Below are 19,105 nucleotides of genomic sequence, written 5' to 3'. Positions count from 1 at the left end.
GAATTTGTACTGACTTTTTAAAAATCTTTTGCAATTTGCCACATGTTATAATTGTTTGATATATAATCATTTTATTTTTCGTAGAATTATTTTTTTTCTGTATATTTCTTTTTATATATTACCTTTGATTAATAGCTTCTACTTATGTATTATTTCTGTAAAATCCAATAAAAATGTTGAAAAAGAAGTCAATTCCAAAGGCAAAGTGGTCAGCCTCCTGAGGAAGCAAAGAGAACTGTACACATTCGAGTACAAATTGGTATTCGCCATAAAAGGGAATAAAAGCTGAATCATTGTTCATCTCCTTTCCTAGAATGTGTGCAATTGGTTGCACTCAGAAGATAGTGCAAGTTTACATTAGGCAGTAAAGCCAGCAGTTTAAATCAGTACAGATGCAAATCAATACTGATAAATGCACATCAATAAAAACAACAAAAAAAGAAAAAGTGTATATCATGGCTATTGTGATTTATGGTGTGAAAAATAAAAAATTTAAAAAAAAAAAAAAAACAACAAAAAAAAATTGGGAAAGGTTTATTCAAGGAACATCCTTTAGTCACAAGTTTGTGATGAAGTTTCTGTTTCTCATTTATTTCTCCAACATGCTGTCTACCCAAACAGCTTTCAGAAGAGAGGAGCCATTTGCCGTGGATCATCTGGCAATACACTGATAGAGTCTTCTGCTTTTCCACACAGCATACACAACATGGTGTATTCCTGGAGTAAAAAGGGAGAAAAGCTCAATACATCATCTCAGCAAAAATGACACTACAATCCTTTCACTGTTAAAGTAGTCTTTGGGCTAAAAGTTTACTTGAATTTATGCTAACGAGCCATAAGTGGGCCCCTCCAGGTTGGCGGGGGGATGCGCAGTGGAGGGTAGAGAAGAAATGAAAGGTATATAGTTAATTTGAAGGATACTAAGGTAACTCATTGGAAAATCACTAATAGCAATTGACAAACATGAGAGGCCAGGAATGGTTAGATAATTCCAAATAAAACCAACATATAATCATAATCATAACAATTACAGCACGGAAACAGGCCATTAGGCCCTTCTAGTCCGCACCGAACCAAACACCCCTTTCTAATCCCACCTCCCTGCACATTGCCCATAACCCTCCATCTTCCTCTCATCCATATACCTGTCCAACCTTTTCTTAAATAATACAATTGACTCCGCCGCCACTATTTCTCCCGGAAGATCATTCCACACAGCTACCACTCTCTTAGTAAAGAAGATCCCCCTCATGTTACCTCTAAACCTCTGCCCCTTAATTCTTAACTCATGTCCTCTTGTTTTAATCTTTCCTCCTCTTAACGGAAATAGTCTATCCACATCCACTCTGTCTATCCCTTTCATAATCTTAAATACTTCTATCAAATCCCCTCTCAACCTTCTACGCTCCAAAGAATAAAGACCCAATCTGTCCAATCTCTCCCCATACTCCAGATGCTTAAACCCAGGCAACATTCTGGTAAACCTTCTCTGCACTCTCTCCACTCTGTTTATATCCTTCCTATAATTAGGCGACCAGAACTGCACACAGAACTCCACACAGAAATAACAACCCTTTGCAGCCTTTTCCTGTCCTGTGCATTGGCACCAACATACCAGGCAGTGATGTAAGCAGACAGAATGCTCTCCATGGTACACCCGTACAAAATTTTGAGTCTTTGGAGACATACCAAATCTCTTCAAACTGGTGAAGCTTCTTCATGATTGCATCAACATGGAGGCACCAGGACAGATCGTCAGAACACTTGATGAACATAGACATCATTGGCACTGGGTGGTAGAAATTTAGTCCAGACACCTGGTCCAAGATGGCACCTGTCTTACAGACTTTTGAATATTCCTATTCCAGCCTCCACCACCACTCCCAGCAATGCATTCCTGGCAACTCCCTAAACTTTCCTCCACTCACCTTAAACAGACGTCTTCTGGAATTTTCTATTGTTTCCCTGGAAAAAGGCGCTGGCTGTCTATCCTATCTAAGTCCCTCATAATCTCATAACTCTATAAATTCACCTTTCATCACTCCAAAGAGAAAGGCCTTTCTACAATCCAGGTAACCCTCTTGCAAATCTCTTTTGCATATTCTCTGAAGCACCTATAACTTTCCTGTTATGAGGCGATAACTGAAAGCACTGCTCCTTGTGTGGCCTAACCAGAGCTGCACCAGTATCTCGTGCCTCTTGAATGCAATCCCCCAAATAAGGCCAACAAACCATACACCTTATTAACTACTTCCACAGCAACCTTGGATAACCTTCTTCACTGACAACTGTATTGCCAATTTTGGTGTTATGTGCTAAGTTACTTGTCAAGCCACCTACAACTCTCAACCAAATCATGAATATAGAAGACAAACAACAGTGAACACCAAGTACAACAGCACACCACTGGTCAAAGGCCTCCACTACCATCCACACAATTTTGTTGCTAATTTGTTAGCTTTCTCGGAGTCCCTCGTGTTCCACCTTCAGACCAGCCTACCATGACAAAGGCCTTGCCAAGGTCCATGTACACATTCATTGCCCTAGCTTCATCAATCCTTATGGTCATCACTTCAAAAGATTCAATCAAATTCCTGGAATATGATTTGCCCCACACAAAGCCATGTTGACTATCACTAATCAATCTTCATCCTTCCAAATGCATACAAATCCTCAAGAATCCCTTCCCGTATCTTTTCCACCAGGCTCATCTCTGCTGGCCTTCTTAAATAAAGGCACAACATGAGCCATCCTCCAGTCATCTGGAGCTTCACTTACAAAGTGACAAAAATCTCTGTCAAGATGCCAGCAATCTCCTGCATTGCTTCCCATAACATCCTAGGATACACCTCGTCAGTCCACATGGAATTATCCACCTTTATGCACCTCAAGACCTCCTCCTTTGCAATGTCGTTATGTTCCAAGATGTCATTGTTCCCTCCCTTGAACTCTCTCTCTCCATTTCCTTCCCCATGGTAAATGCAAATAAGTGTTCATTTAAGATTCTGCTCATTTCTCGTGGCTCCACACATGAATGATCTTTAAGTGAACTGCTCTCTCACTAGTTACCCATCGCCTCTTAGTATACGAATGGAATCTTTTGGGCTTCTCCTTCATCCCATCTCATGGCCCCTTTATGCTCTTTTAGTTTCCTCCTCTCACTGAAACAGAATTACATGTCACATTCTGCAAACAAATTTTTTAGTGGTGGGAATGCTGCTATAAATATTATATTGTAATTGACAAGGTTTAAAAAGCAGAGATAAGCTCTTACCTGGTAGTCGTCAACGACAGTGAAGGTGTACTCATGTCTTGCTATAATGTGGTGGCAATTCTGACATATGTCTGGAAGAAATGATGGAACACACATTGAGAATGATGCAAATACAGTTGATTCAGAAATTTTCTTGCAGTGCAGTCAGGTATGATATACAAGGATCTTAATGTACATTTGTGAAGCACAAGGCAGTTATTTGAAACCCTAAGAATGAAGTTAGTACCTTGGAAGTACTCTGGATATTTTTCATACTACTTACTGAGAACATCACAATTATGGTTCTATTCAACCATTTATTTTCCCCAGGTGATGGCATATCGAGCACTCTCACTCAGTAAAAATGATGCAGATGGCTTGTTCATGGCTATTGCCCAATCAATCGGTGCTTGCTGAGTGGCAATCAAAACCAATTACAGGAAAATAATCCTATTGTATTCTACAATTTCATGGTCAATAATTTTACCCTCCCTCCTCTATAAACAATAAAAACAAGTCTGCCACAAAAATTGTAGTTAATGTCATACCCAAATCTGCTGGAGAAACTCAGCAGATCACACGTCATCACAATGGTTTTGAACTCCCGAAAGGTTGGTTACCCTTTACTTTCACGGATGCTGTATGGCCTGCTAAATTTCTGCAGTGCATTGCTCTCGATTCCCAGCATCTGCAGACTTCCTTGTTTGACTACTAGTTAATGTCATTCTTGTTAGTTCTTTGGGCCCTCAAAATATAGAGAACACAAATACTAGAGCTTAAAGCTGTGGACCATCTCAATTCAAGCAGCGGTGAATAAATCAACATTCCTTCAATTTCTGTAATTTCAATGCTCTGGATCATTAAATCCAGACAATCAACTACAACAGCCGTATTACTGTAAAGTCTTGATTATCTGGTTTTCATGCATTTGAAATTCTCATGCAACAGTCACAATTTGTTTTTTGAAAATTAGCTCAAACGATGAGTTTTATTTTAAGTGTTACAACAGTGCGTGAAAGGAAGCTTTCAGTTCATTACAGGCTGATTAGCAGTCACATTCTCTGAAGATTTGGCACTTCATGTGTGACGAGTTTGATTTATTTTCACTATATTTTATGTTAATATTATTTAGCTTTCAAATATGCAGTGTAAAACAATGCTGTTTAAAAATGTATGGAGATGGTGTATAGTTCAGCAATTTATTTTAGTTTGTGATGTACAGGAAGAGTACACTGGATTCTAAACTTCTTAACGAAGAGAAAAATTGCAAACATTTCTCCCCATTCATATGAATCTTATTTATAAAAGGCAGTCATTTAATTTACTGAAATCTGTTGTCTTGACATTGCTGCAAAATTCTTGTACTCTTTAACATCAGCGTTTAAATGCTACACAGTGGCCAATTTCAGATGCATCCTTTTCAATGCATCATTCCTAGCTTGGACTTTATTGTCAGGAACTTACGGTCATATGTAACAATTTCTTCCCCATCTTCATCTTCTTGGCTTCGATTGGTAATCAGTACAAAGTCTCTTTTACTGCACTCAGCGCAACCCATGTAATTCAGTAGATAGGAGCCATTCTCTAAGCATGTGCTACCCTATTTGGGGTTAAAACAAAAGTCACTTTACAGAGGGTATTTTATAAACTTTACTGTTGCAAGAAAACAGCCACAGCAAAATACCTTTGCAACATAAACATCTCTCCACCAGTGATCTCATTCAGGGCACTGTCACTCCATTCCACTACCAGCTACAAGAAGATGAACCAAGAGGAGGATGATGACACCTACTCACCACTTTAACTCACCAAAGTTTGAGAACTCACAGGCAGCACAGGAGATCATATGAACAGAACAAATCAGAGACAGCAAGGAATGAGGAGAAACTATATTACAAGCCCTTGCTCAAAGACTTTCCAGAGCCACATCATAGTTACAGGTGCTGATCCAAAAGAGGAAAGCACAGCTAAATTTGGCAGAAATAAATATTCTTAATTCTGATACATCTGTAACGTGGGTACAGGGAACTAGACATCAATGGGTGCAATATATGCAGACAATTGAGAGAAGAAATGATGTATCAGAATTCCAGAGATCTGTGGTTTTATAGAGAGATGAATTCCAAAAAGATTATGTATTATGTATTACCAGCAAAACTGCATTCCCACTTATGAGGCATATCTAGAGAGGGTGACCAGGAATTATTTTTCAGAATGCAAGAGGCTAGTGACACTTGACGCCATAAAAGCAGTGCTCTTGGTACAGGGAACTAGACATCAATGGGTGTAATATATGCAGACAATTGAGAGAAGAAATGATGTATCAGAATTCCAGAGATCTGTGGTTTTATAGAGGGATGAATTCCAAAAAGATTATGTATTACCAGCAAAACTGCATTCCCACTTATGAGGCATATCTAGAGAGGGTGACCAGGAATTATTTTTCAAAATGCAAGAGACTAGTGACACTTGACACAATAAAAGCAGTGCACTTGCCACCTACATCGGAGGAGTGGATGATAGAAACGGGACCCCCTCCCTGTGAGCAAATTTATGAGCGCTGAAGGGTGCTCCCCAAAACACTAATTTCCCCCCTCTAACATTCGTTCTGGCAATGACGCGGTGTCAAGGCCACACAAAAAAAAGTTACTCAGCCTCATCCTACTTTCCAATAAAAGATTGCTGATCCTGCAAGAAATATTGTTCAATCTAACTTAAAAAAACCTACATAATCAATCACAATACAAAACAATTTAATTAAAAATAAAAATAGATATACGGTGTCCAATTTATCCCCTGCCATTATCTTGACTAGACCATCCACAAAAGTAGCATACAGTCATTTTACTTTGCTACTGAGGGATTCACAGGTGGAATAGAGGGAGAGTCTCTTTTTTTAAAACGGCATTGCTGTGAGAGCAGACGTGACGTTGCCCTGAAAGGTTCAACCGCCTGATCCCCATACCGGTCGGTGGCTCTTTATATGCATTAAACAGCCTGTTAGAGAAGCGGACGGTGTTTTTGAACAAAAATCCTGCAACCGCGGGACTTTGCCTAAGATGGCGGCGCCTTTGCTCAACTGCAGCCACGAAGGTTAGCGGACTGGCGCGAGGCACCAGAAGTGGGGAGAGCGCCTTCCATTCAGTCGGAGAGGCAGAGAAGATGATGGGACGGGCCAGTGGCCATGGCAGCAGACCATGGCTGAGGGTTAAACACATGCTGCGGGCGACTTGCAGTCAGAGGACCTACACAGGCTGCTGGAGACTGGCTCACGAGAACCAGGGCCTTGGGCACTGAAGGATTCCTGATCATGCCGGAGGTTTGGATCTGGAGGTCAATTAAACAGGAGTCTGTGCAGTTGCAGAGGCTGCAGGAGTACTGGAGGTGAATCCATAGGCACTCAGTGACTCTCTTTTGCTTCTCTTCCTCTCGTAGTAAGATGCACAGGGCAATACTGATAGTAACTCTTTGCCTTCCGGCAGGCAGAATGCAATTTCATGTAATAGTACACGTTCTGTACTATTACATGAAAATAAAGAAATCTCGGAACCTTGGAAAAATAAGTGCTGTCCAGGAGCAGATGGTTTAAACACCAATCAGAGATTCTGAGACAGTACTAGGAAAGTTTAATCAGAACAATCATTATTCTTGCAACTTGTGTATGTAAACCAGAAAAACTACCCAGCCCCTCTTTCAACAAATGGTTTGGTTATCCTTCCAGTAGTTTCCTTCATGCTCATGAAACAGCGTCCTAGCAGGAATGGGGAAGTACACAATATTTCTAATTCTCAGATCGTGTGTTCAGATAAAATATTCTGAAGTCTATGTCAACCAGTTACCAAATGAATGCCCTGATGGTAATTCAAATGCATAGTGACAAGCTTCACACCTCGGCCCTCCCCTACACTTTCTAGCTTTATGATTTTCTGAGTGAGATTATAAATTCATCCTGAATCAAGGAGAGTTTTATGTTGTGGCTCACGATGCTAAACTACCATATACTCTCATCTTATTCCAAGGGACATCAATGCTAATCCCCAAGATGAAAAGAATGTACTTTATAATTTATACTTGCATCCAATAAATGAATATGCATTTTTTTTTTTTAAAAAGTATTTAAAAGAACCTGAATAAACAAAAAAAGGTCAAACTATCTAGTATATTCCAACCTCCAATGTCCAGGTGGTGGCAATGTTACTACTACGAGCCAAGGCAGAAATAGGTCGATTATCAATTCCAAAATACTTCATGCCAGCCTGGGTTCCTTCAACCAACCACTACTGAATCAGCAATTGGTGGTTAACAGAGAAACTCATCATGAGGAACTGCAGTGATCTACATGACTGCATGATCTGCAGATCACAGTGTAATGGAGTAGATAAATATTGGGAGAATTTGGTAAAATTAAAGTAGGTTACATACATACACACATTTTAAAACAGATCTTATTTGAAATACTGAAGAATTCATATTCAGTGGACATTACAGAAACTATGGAGAATGCTATGCACATTTCACAAGTAGGTGCTAATTGAGATGAAGTCATAAAATGAATAGACTATTGTTTTGGAATGGAGACACTTTGGCTGATTACAAGACTTCTGACCTTTCTACAAAGTGCTCACAGAAAGGTCACTCCTGGGGGTTTTCTTTACCTAAAGGTAACAGCTTGACCAAGAAGGAGAACTTCTGCAATTTGCTGAAGAAGGTGCAGGTTTTGTGGCAAGTGAGAAGAGTCACATGGGCTTTCTAGGAGTCTCAGAGAGAGAGAGAGAGAGAGAGAGAGAGAGAGAGAGAGAGAGAGAGAGAGAGAGAGAGAGAGGTGAAACAAGCTCTCTCAGCCAGTGTGTGTGTGTGAGACACTGAATGATGGCTAAAACAAGCAGGAGAAGCTTGTTGGAAACAGAAAGCTCCAGAGTGGCAGATGGCTGGAAGTGCTATCTGTCTGATGTTTCTCTTGGAATAAGTGGAACAGAAAGGAACTTTGTGATGGCCTGAAAGGAAGAGGTTATCATCTGGAGAACCCTGATGGGGCAAGTTTCATCAGCAAGACATTGAGGTGACTAATGGTGGTACCTCAGTTGTAGAAATCCTGGAACAACAAATCCCTCTCTCTGCAAGTCCTCAAGAACCTTCCTGACTGATAAATATTTACCTTTCGAGCACCAAAGCCTGGTGGACTTTATACATGTTAAATTCTATGCACATTATAAGAATTGCCTGCAACCAGAGAACTTGGAAGAATGAGAAATGAGATTGGCCTGTGAACCAAAGAACTTTTCTAAAATTTACACACACATCATACAAGTGCACTTAGAATTAGAAGAGGGTTAATTTGGGTTAGATAAGTTAATAGAGATAATTTAGTTTGATTCTGTTTTCATGTTTAAAGATAATTAAAAACAACTTTTGTTTAAGTAACTACTTGTCTTGGTGAATGTCTATTGCTGCTGGGTTTTGGGGTCCTTTGGGCTCATAGCAACGGAAAACTGATATCTAGAGAATCAAACATGGCAGGACTTAACACCTTCACAGTATAGAACATAGAAATCTACACCACAGTACAGGCCCTTCAGCCCATAGTGTGGTGCCAACCTAATAACCTACTCTAACAACTGCCTCAGAGAACCCACCCAAGTACTGAAAACCTGTGCTGACCAACTTGCCAAAGTATTCACAGATATCCTCAACATCTCACTTCGGCAGGGCAAGGTACCCAATTGTTTCAAAAAGAGCTCAGTCGTACCTGTCCCCAAGAAGAGTGTGGTAACCTGTTTAAATGACTAGTAACCAGTGGCACTAACATCCACAGTGATGAAGTGTTTTCAGAGGGTGGTGTTGAAGCATATCAGCTCCTGCCTGAGCAGTAATGACATAGATCTATTCCAATTCGCCTATCGTAGCAAAAGGTCTATGACAGATACCATTTCACTGGTGCTCTACAAGGCACTGGAACACCTGGACAGCAAAGACACATACATCAGGATGCTCTTTATCAACTACAGATCAGAATTCAATACTATCATCCTGTCAAAACCGATCAGCAAACTCCAAGACCTGGGTTTGAATAAGCCATTGTAAAAATTGGATCCTTGACTCCTCACATCCAGACCACAATGAGTGAGGATTGGTAAGAACATCTCCACAATCTCTAACAGTATGGGAGAATCACAGGGCTGTGTATTTAGCCCCCTACTCTACTCACTTTACACCTATGACTGTGTGGCTCATTATAACAATAACACCGTCTACAAATTTGCTGATGTTATCGCCGCAGTATAAAAATGGGCGATGAGTCAGCATAAAGAATATTGAAAATTTGGCTAAATGGCGCACCAACAACCTCACATTCAATGTCACTAAAACCAAGGAGATGATTGTGGATTTCAGGAAGGTAAAACCACAAGTGTACGATCCAGTGAAACCACAGGTGTACGATCCAGTGAAACCACAGGTGTACGATCCAGTGAAACCACAGGTGTACGATCCAGTGAAACCACAGGTGTACGATCCAGTGAAACCACAGGTGTACGATCCAGTGAAACCACAGGTGTACGATCCAGTGAAACCACAGGTGTACGATCCAGTGAAACCACAGGTGTACGATCCAGTGAAACCACAGGTGTACGATCCAGTGATCATTGGAGGATGAGAGGTGGAGAAGGGGTGGCACAGTTAGTGCAGCAGTTAGCACAATGCTGTTACAGCTCCAGCGATCGGGACTGGGGTTCGAATCCTGCACTGTCTGTAAGGAGTCTGTACATTATCCCTGTGTCTGCGTGGGTTTCCTCCCATTGTTCAAAACGTATCGGGGGTGTGGGGTTGATTGGGTTTAATTGGGCTGCGCGGGCTCACGGGCCAAAATGGCCTGTTATCATGCTGTATGTCTATAAAAAGGTGAGAAAATTTAAATTCCTGGGAGTCACGATATTGGAGAAACTTTTCCGGACCCAACACACAAATGTCATCGTGAAGAAGGTACATCAATGCCTCTTATGTTCTCAGGTTTGGTATGACATTGAAAACCTTGGCAAACTTCTAGAGATGGGTTAGAGAAAGTGTGCTGACCAGCTGCATCTAGGCCTGGTATGGGGACACCAATACCTCGAGGCAGAAAGCCCTGCTAAAGATAATGGACACAGCCTAGTACATCTCTGTCAATCCTCTCCCCACCATCAAGAAAATCTATCAGAGAGCACCAGTAATCATCAAGGATCCACACCATGCAAGACATTCTCCGATCTCATTGCTGCCATCACAAAAGAGGTATAGGTGCCACAAGACTCATGCCACCAGGTTCAGGAACAGGTGGTACTCCTCCACCATCAAACTCAATCAGAGGCTCACTCAAGGATTCTTAGTTTGCACATTATTCATTATTGAATATTTATTTTTTGTATGGCAATGTTTGTTTGCATTTCTCTCTTAATAATGGTTATATCCCTTTGTGTCCTGTAGATGCTGTGTGACCTGCAGCATCTACAGGACACAAAGGGATACAACCACTACTTTGCCTCAGCCCTTCATCAAGGTATGAGCAGAAAGCAGGCAGGCGCCTAAACAAAACGGTTGAGGAAGGAGAGGAGGGAAGAAGGGGCAGAGGGAGGAGCACCAGCTAACAGGCAATAAGTCAGAAGTGGATATGGTTTGGAGGGCAGAAGAGAAAAATAGTTGAGATGATGGGGGAAGGGGTAGCTCTCCGAAATGAAGAGGAAAAGATTTTTATTAAGAATACATACAAAAAAATGGTGCATAATAATCAACTGTAACAAAGTAAGCAAACTCACTGTAACAGAATTTGGATCTAGAGATCATAATACTATTAGTTTTAGGTTAATTATGGAGAAGGATAGGGCTGGGCCTAAGGTTAAGATTCTTGATCAGAAGAAGGCCAATTTCAAGGATTTAGAAGGTGTGGATTGGAATCTTTTCTGGGAAGGATACAACAAATAAATGGAGGATATTGAAAGGGGAAATTTTGAGAGTACAGTATGTCCCTGTGAGGATTAAAGGAAAGGTTAGAACAGTGGTTCTCAACCTTTTTCTTTCCACTCACATACCATTTTAAGTATTCCCTATGCCATTGGTGCTCTGTGATTAGTAAGGGATTGCTTAAGGTGGTATGTGGGTGGAAAGAAAAAGGTTTGAAAACCACTGGGTTAGAAAATATAGGGAGCCTTGGTTTTCCAGGGATATTGGGAATTTGGTTCAACGGATGTGTAAAATAGGTATAGACAGCAGGGAATAAATGAGGTGCTCGAGAAATATAAAGAATGCAAAAAAAATCTTAAGAAAGAAATTAGAAAGGCTACAGGTACATTAAAAGTAATAGTGAGGGATAAAATTGGGCGGATCAGAAGGGATGGGGGAAATTTTAAATGATTTATTTTCTTCATTATTCACTAAGGAAAGGAATATTAAGCCAGGTGAAGTAAGCAATACTAGAAGTGAGGTTAAATTAATGAGGATGCAGTTTTGGATATTTTAAAGAGAATAAAGGTGGATAAATCTCTGGGTCCTGACAAGATATTCCCAAGGACTTTGAGGGAGGTTAGTGTAGAAATAGCAGGGGCTCTGACAGAAATATTTAAAATGTCATTAGCCACTGGGGAGGTGCTGGAGGACTGGAGGGTACCTCGTAATCTGGGTAATTATTGGCCTGTGAATCTGATGTCGATGGTAGGTAAATGGATGGAGAGTGTTCTTAGGAATGGAATATACAATTATTTGGATAACCAGGGACTGATTAGGAGTAGTCAACGTTGTTTTGTGTGTGGTAGATCACGTTTAACAAATCTTATAGAATTTTTGAGGAGGTTACAAAAAAAGGGAAGGCTGTGGATGTTGCCTATATGGACTTTAGTAAGGCCTTTGATGAGGTTCCACATAAGAGGTTAGTTAGGAAGGTTCAATCATTAGGTATTAATGTTGAAGGAGTGAAATAGATTCAACAATAATTAGATGGCAGATGCCAGAGAGTAGTGGTGGAAAACTGTTTGTCAACTTTGAGGCCAGTGACTAGTGGAGTGCCTCAGGGATCAGAACTGGGTTCATTGTTGTTTGTCATATATATTAATGATCTGAATGATAGTGTGGTAAATTGGATTAGTAAGTATGTAGATGATACGAAGATTGGTGTTGTTGTGGACAGTGAAGAAGGTTATCAAAGCTTTCAGTGGGAAATAGGCCAGTTAGAAGAGTGGGCTAAAATATGGCAGACAAAGTTTAATACTGATAAGTGTGAGGTGCTACAGTTTGGTAGGACTAATCAGCAAAGGTTAACACATGTTAAATGATGGACAATTGAGGAGTGCAATAGAACAAAGGGATTTAGGAATTCTGTTACGTAATTCCCTGAAAGTGGAATCACCTGTAGATAGGGTGGTGTAAAAAGCATTTGGTATGTTGTCCTTGATAAATCAGAGTTTTGAGTACAGGAGGTCAAATTTAGAATATTATGTGCAGTTTTGGTTGCCAAATTATAGGAAGGCCATCAACAAAATGGAGAGAGTCCAGAGGAGATTTACAAGAATGTTGCCTGGGTTTCAGGGTTTGAGTTACAGGGAAAGGTTAAACAGGCTGGGACTTTATTCCTTGGAGTGTAGAAGATTGAGGGGTGATTTGATAGAGGTATTTCAAATTATGAGGGGGACAGATAGAGTCAACGTGGATAGGCTTTTTTCATTGAGAGTGGGGGAGATTCAAACAAGAGGACATGGATTGAGATTGAAGGCGGAAAAGTACAGGGGAAACAGGAGGGGGAATTTCTTCATTCAGAGGGTGGTGGGAGTGTAGAATAAGCCTCCGGCCAAAATGGTAGATGTGGTTTCAATTTTAACATTTAAGGAAAAGTTAGATAGGTATATGGATGAGAGGGGTATGGGAGGTTATGGGATGGGTGCAGGTCATTGGGACTAGGTGAGAGAAGGTGTGTGGCATGGACTCGAAGGACCGAACTGGTCTTTTCTGTGCTGTAATTGTTATTAGTTATATGGTAAAACTATTAATTCAAAGACCTGGAGGAGACAGTCGGATAGGAAAAGGGAAAGAGTGTTAGGGGAGGGGCCTAATGGAAAGTGGAGAAGTTGATGTTAATGCTGTCCGGTTGGAATATTAGGTGCTGTTCCTCCAATTTGCAGCCAGCCTCGGTTTGGCAGTGCATGAAGCCATGAACAGACATTGTTGGGGAGGGATGGGGTAAAGAATTGAAATGGTTAGCCAGTAGGAGGTTCCTGTTATTGAAACGGTCAGAGCGAAGGTGCTCAACAGAACGATCTGCCAGTCTGCATCCAGTCTCTCCGATCTAGAGGAGGTCAAATCTGGAGCACCGCATGCAGTAGATCTCAATCTGGTTTTTATTTTGGCTATGGCGTCCTTGGGACTCTGCTCAAAGTGTACGGGCCCCCTTTCCTGCGAAGCAGTCAAGGTTTAGTTTCTTCCGTACTTCTCTCCAACCAACTACATAAAAATATTTAAGTTACGTGAAGTAAAAGTAAAACAAGGCTTTTTTTTTTTAAAAATGTACTGAGAATAGCTGCAGTAAATGACCCCTGCAGAACTGTTGCTGCTTCCACAAAGCAAGGCCTCCTTGGATTCCATGTCTCCTTATCAAATGCCTTTCTGAAATCCATATACACTACATACACTCCTCTACTTTCATCAATATGCTTTGGTACGTCATCAAAGAATTCAATCAGACTTGTAAGATTTGACCTTCCCCTGATGAAGCCATGCTGACTATTCCTAATCAGATTAGGTCTCTCTAAATGTTTGTAAATCCCATCTGTCAGGATCTTGTCCATCAGCTCACCAGCACTGAAGACTCACTGCTATATAATTTCCTGGGTTAACTTTACTTCCTTTCTTGACCAGGGGAACAACATTTGCAACCCTCCAATCCTCAGGTACTTCTCCTGATGGAAAGATCATCGCCAGTGGCTTAGCGATCTCCTCCCTCGCTTCCCACAATAGGCTTGAGTAAATTTAGACTAGACCTGTTGACTTAACATGCTTTCCAAACACTCCAGCACATCCTCTTTCTTATTGTCAATGTGCTCAAGTGTTTCAATCTGCTTTAAGTTATCCTCAGAATTGTCAAGTTCCCTTTCTTTTGTGAATACTGAAGCAAAGTATTCGTTTTACACCTCCCCACTACCTCCGCCGAACTCCATTTCCACCGTCGTCCCTGATGGGTCCTATCTTCAAATGACTTATCCTCTAGTTCTTCACATACTTATAGAATGCCTTGCAATTTTCTGCACGCCACAGCCTTCTCATGGGCTCTTCTAGCTCTCCCAAGTCCTTTCTTGGGGCAGCAAGGTTGGCATTGTGGTTAGTACAATGCCTTTACAGTGGCAGCAATTTGGGTTCGAATCCCGTGCTGTCTGTAAGGAGTTTATACGGTCTCCCCATGTTTGTTTTTTTCCCCTGGTGGCTCAGGTTTCCTCCCATAGTTCGAAACATGCCAGGGGTGTTGGTTAATTGGGGACACAGACTTATGATTGAAATAGCCTGTTACCATGCTGTATGTCTTTAAAAAAAAATTAAATTTAAACTTCTTCAGTTCTTTTCTAGCAACCTTCTGGCAATTCTTTCAAGCTCTATCAGTTCCTATCTTTTCAGATCTTAATGTTAATTAAATGCAGGAGACTGGATTTCCACTTCATATTGAGGCAGAGAGCCATAGTGTGACACCACCTCACTTTACAGATGCCTTCGTCAAAAATGGAACTTCAAGTATAAAAGTTCATTATTGGAGCAAATGACAACAATGGGTACTGATTCAGGCATTGGCCAAGAGTGATCCTGCCATCCAGGTGCTTCTGAAACTTGGGCTACCTCCTGCAGGCATGCCATGGCACTGGAGAGGTACCACCAACCTTTTCACCTTACTAAACTCCAAATCCACTGTAAGAATTCAGGAGCCAATATTAAAACAATATCCCCAGTGTAGACAAGACTTTACATGTTCTAGTAATTTTCAATTCCAAAACAGGTCATTTTCTAAGAAATGTAAGCTTCAATATTCCGAATTACAATCTTATGACTCCAATAAACCAAACTTCAAAGTTGCAGCTTTACATAGCCTTTAATTAGTTGATGTAACCATTTTGCATAACTTCTCATCAAGGTTTTCATAACGATGTATAAACAAAGCATTCGGCTATATTTAAAGATATAACAATATCAGATGGTAAGAAATGATTAACACGAAATAAGATAAAATAAGGTGATAAAAATTAATTCAAAGTATTTTGATCTCACACATCTTCCATGGTTTTCTGACGAATAAGATACAAAACTCTTGGTTAGCTTGGATATTACAACATATAATGTCATAGTAAGTATGCTAACACCACAAAAACAATTTATCTTTAAAGGGATAGTCACAAAATTATCAAAACACAGGTTTTAAAAGGTTTTAACCTTTACACCCAGCATCAAAGTCCTAATTACACACATATGGATTCAGGATGCTTTTAAAGTAAATAGTTTTAAAGTAACATTGCATATTCATTAAAAATACATCCTTTCCACACCTGATATCAGACTTCCAAAATGGATGCTATATTCCCAGCTCTGTCACAGACAACAATTATTAGACACACAAGAAAATACTCAATTTTACACTCAAAGCCTTCTTGAAAAAAATACCACCCCGAGGAATCTCTTCAAAGCAGGGAAGATTCACAACGATGTTACCAGGTCTGGAGACCCTGAATTAAAAGGAGACACTGTATAAACTGGGGTATAGATGGGCAAGAAATGATCTTCTGGGGGCTGTGTCAAATGTCACACCCTCCCTCTCCTTTTCTTTCCATGATGCAGTTCAAACTGTTTTGTGTTCCTCGTATTTTATGTGTTTTCTTCATTACCCCCAAAAGCTGATGGAAGTGAGTCAACTCCATTCCCAAGGGACTGCCCAAGACAACGCATTTGGTCATGAAGCTTACATCAAAAATTACGCACAACTCTCAATCACAACCAATAAACTTTGCCAGTAATCCATGGGATGATTATCAAACTAAATGAGTGATTGTGGCTGCAATCCTTTCACTGGAATAACATAGCTGTTTTCTCTCTCTGTGTACAGGTAATGTATTAAACCAATCCCACCACCAAGCCCCAGTCCAGACAAGTCCAAAACCCTCCAGCTCATGCCCACAGGCTTCAGGGTACTCTCTTAGAATGACTACCACAGCCCTCTCCGGGCCAAGAGACTCCCTTGGAATGACAAACCCCCTCACCCGGTCAGGATACGCCCCTCCTCTCCCTCCCCCTCACCCGGTCAGGGTACGCCCCTCCTCTCCCTCCCCCTCACCCGGTCAGGGTACGCCCCTCCTCTCCCTCCCCCTCACCCGGTCAGGGTACCCCCCTACTCTCCCTCCCCCTCACCCGGTCAGGGTACCCCCCTCCTCTCCCTCCCCCTCACCCGGTCAGGGTACCCCCCTCCTCTCCCTCCACCTCACCCGGACAGGGTACCCCCCTCCTCTCCCTCCCCCTCACCCGGTCAGGGTACCCCCCTCCTCTCCCTCACCCGGTCAGGGTACCCCCCTCCTCTCCCTCCCCCTCACCCGGTCAGGGTACCCCCCTCCTCTCCCTCCCCCTCACCCGGTCAGGGTACCTCCCCCTCACCCGGTCAGGGTACCCCCCTCCTCTCCCTCCCCCTCACCCGGTCAGGGTACCCCCCTCCTCTCCCTCCCCCTCACCCGGTCAGGGTACGCCCCTCCTCTCCCTCCCCCTCACCCGGTCAGGGTACCCCCCTCCTCTCCCTCCCCCTCACCCGGTCAGCGTACCCCCCTCCTCTCCCTCCCCCTCACCCGGTCACGGTACCCCCCCTCCTCCCTTCTCCCTCCTCCCCCTCCCCCTCACCCGGTCGGGGTACTCCCTCTGAACGCAGTCGCCGCACATCCCCAGTGATTCCGTCGGGCCCGAGCTTCCGTCTGCGGAGCGACGACGCCGGCTGATGACCTCACTGGCGGGTCCGCCGTGGCCGTGGCCGTGGCGGGACCCAAGCCGGCCGGTGTTGACGCGTCGCCGGTGAGGGCAGCTTCAGCGCTGGGCAGGTCAGCAACGGCGCAAGGTGAGGAGACATCACGTGTTGCCTCAGGTAATGCAGCATCCTGGCGGCCCCCTTCCAGTCGAGCAGCAGTGGGGGAGGTTACTCTGCCAGCAAACCCTTGACACGTCTCAGACCCAGTGCAAGGGACAAGTGCAGGCAGAGACTGGTTGGTCCGGAGCAAAGACGTGAGGCTCATTTAAGAATCTGATAACAGCCGGAAAGAAACTGCCCTTGAGTCCGGGGAGGTGGTGGTGGGGGGGGGGGTTGTATGATCTGGTTGTCCTGAGTCTTCTTCCCAAAACCCAGGGGTGGAGGATGGATTTTTAACAGAGATGGAGAGGGAGGAGGAGAATTGTGGACGGACTGAGCCACATTCACAGCCCTCTGCGGTTTCTTGAGGTCCTGGGGACAGCAGTTCCCGTCCCACACGGTGTCCATCCTGGCAGGATGGTGCACCTGTAGAAGTCATGAGGAGATGCTAAATTTCCTCCAACTTCTGCCGAAGGGGAGGTGCTGGTGCACTTTCTTGACCATTGTGGCAATGTTTGGGTTGTAGGGGAGGTCAACCAGAGACAGATCACTGGAGATATATACCCCTAGGGACCAAGCAGTCTACTATCACCACCCTCACCTGCTGGAAGACAGACAGATTTGCCACTGGCAGAACTAAAGTCAGAAAAAAAAAGCAAAAGTGTCCCTCCCACCCCGCCCGCCCCGCAGAGTCACGGAGTGTCAGTAGATTCACCTTCAGGGTTTGCACAGCCACGCAGAGAAGACCAAATGATTGGCAACCCAAACTCCAGATCTGAACCTCCGACACGGTCAAGAACCCTTTCCATCCTCTGGTGCCCTGCTCCAGTCCTCCGCTTCCCCGGAGTCTGTAACCCCTCGCGGCTGCTGCTGGTTGATAGTTACTGCCAACTTGAGCGCAGACCCCGAAGTAGGTGGTTGGACCCCACGGGAGTCTTGCATCTCCACTCCCCGCAGGCCCGCACCAGCGCTGTCTTAACAGCGGCTCTGGCTGCGCCGCCATTTGGATCCCCAAGGAGAGAGCTCCAAGCCTCTTCTCAAGTTTAGGACCAACTCTTTGGTCTTGTTGCCCCTGAGGGAGAATTTATTGTCCTGACACCAAGCCATGAGTTCCTCTATCTCCATTCTCCAATTTATCATTGTTGGAGATTCTGTCTATGATGATGGTGTCATCCGTGAATTTATAGAAGGAGTTGGAGCGGTGGTTGGCCGCTCAATCCTGGATGCTCAAGGAGTAGAGTTGGGGGCTGGGTATGCAGCCTTGTGATGCACCAGTGTTGAGGATGATCATTGGAGAAAGTACTGTCACAAATCCTCATTGATTGGGGCCTGCAGGCCAGGAAGTCATGGATCCATTTGCAGTTGGGAATGCTGAGGCCAATATGAAGTTTGGAGATGAGTTTGTTTTGTTGAAGGAAGAGTAGTCAGAGAGAAGGTACTGAAGCCTTAAGTCCAGTATCAGGCCTATGAATCTCCCCATACCACCCTAACCCTATGAACACCAAAAAATGTCTTCACTATTAGAACAATTTTTTTTTAACACTAACTACCACTGTGAATATTTGTTTATCTATCATTTTATATTTATATATTTTTTGGCTCCTGGTACACTGTGATGATTTCATTTGTTCTGTTGTGTGGCTGCAGCAAGGAAGAATTTTGGTGCATCTGTACATTATACTGATATGTATTACAATAAACTTCCATGTTCATATAAAGTGTTAAGACATTTCTGCCAGCTCTTAAATTAGGGGTCTCCA

The 19,105-nt window shown here is 42.9% G+C and overlaps 1 protein-coding gene across 1 annotated transcript; it reads right to left on the bottom strand.

Moving 5' to 3' along the window:
* Positions 1–518: 518 nt before the first annotated feature.
* On the bottom strand, positions 519–17,511 carry churc1 (churchill domain containing 1). The gene is made up of 5 exons (XM_069915506.1): positions 17,126–17,511; positions 15,882–15,969; positions 4,718–4,853; positions 3,275–3,345; positions 519–717 (listed from the first exon to the last, which is right to left on the bottom strand). The coding sequence occupies exons 1-5, from the start codon at positions 17,509–17,511 to the stop codon at positions 625–627; spliced, it is 774 nt and encodes a 257-aa protein (XP_069771607.1). The 3' UTR covers positions 519–624.
* Between the last annotated feature and the right edge of the window lie 1,594 nt (positions 17,512–19,105).

The sequence above is a fragment of the Narcine bancroftii genome, chromosome 2, assembly GCF_036971445.1.
Source record: "Narcine bancroftii isolate sNarBan1 chromosome 2, sNarBan1.hap1, whole genome shotgun sequence".
In the NCBI taxonomy this organism is placed as follows: Eukaryota; Metazoa; Chordata; class Chondrichthyes; order Torpediniformes; family Narcinidae; genus Narcine; species Narcine bancroftii.
This window is presented reverse-complemented; position numbering and strand designations above follow the sequence as displayed.

Excerpts from the sequence above, each read along its gene's own strand:
- churc1 (XM_069915506.1), bottom strand. The coding sequence starts at position 17,511 with ATGAGCCTCACGTCTTTGCTCCGGACCAACCAGTCTCTGCCTGCACTT. Across the intron at positions 4,854-15,881 it reads TTTTCAAGAAGGCTTTGAGT|GGTAGCACATGCTTAGAGAA; the intron begins GTAAAATTGAGT and ends AACCCCAAATAG. Across the intron at positions 3,346-4,717 it reads AGAAATTGTTACATATGACC|ACATATGTCAGAATTGCCAC; the intron begins GTAAGTTCCTGA and ends CATTTCTTCCAG.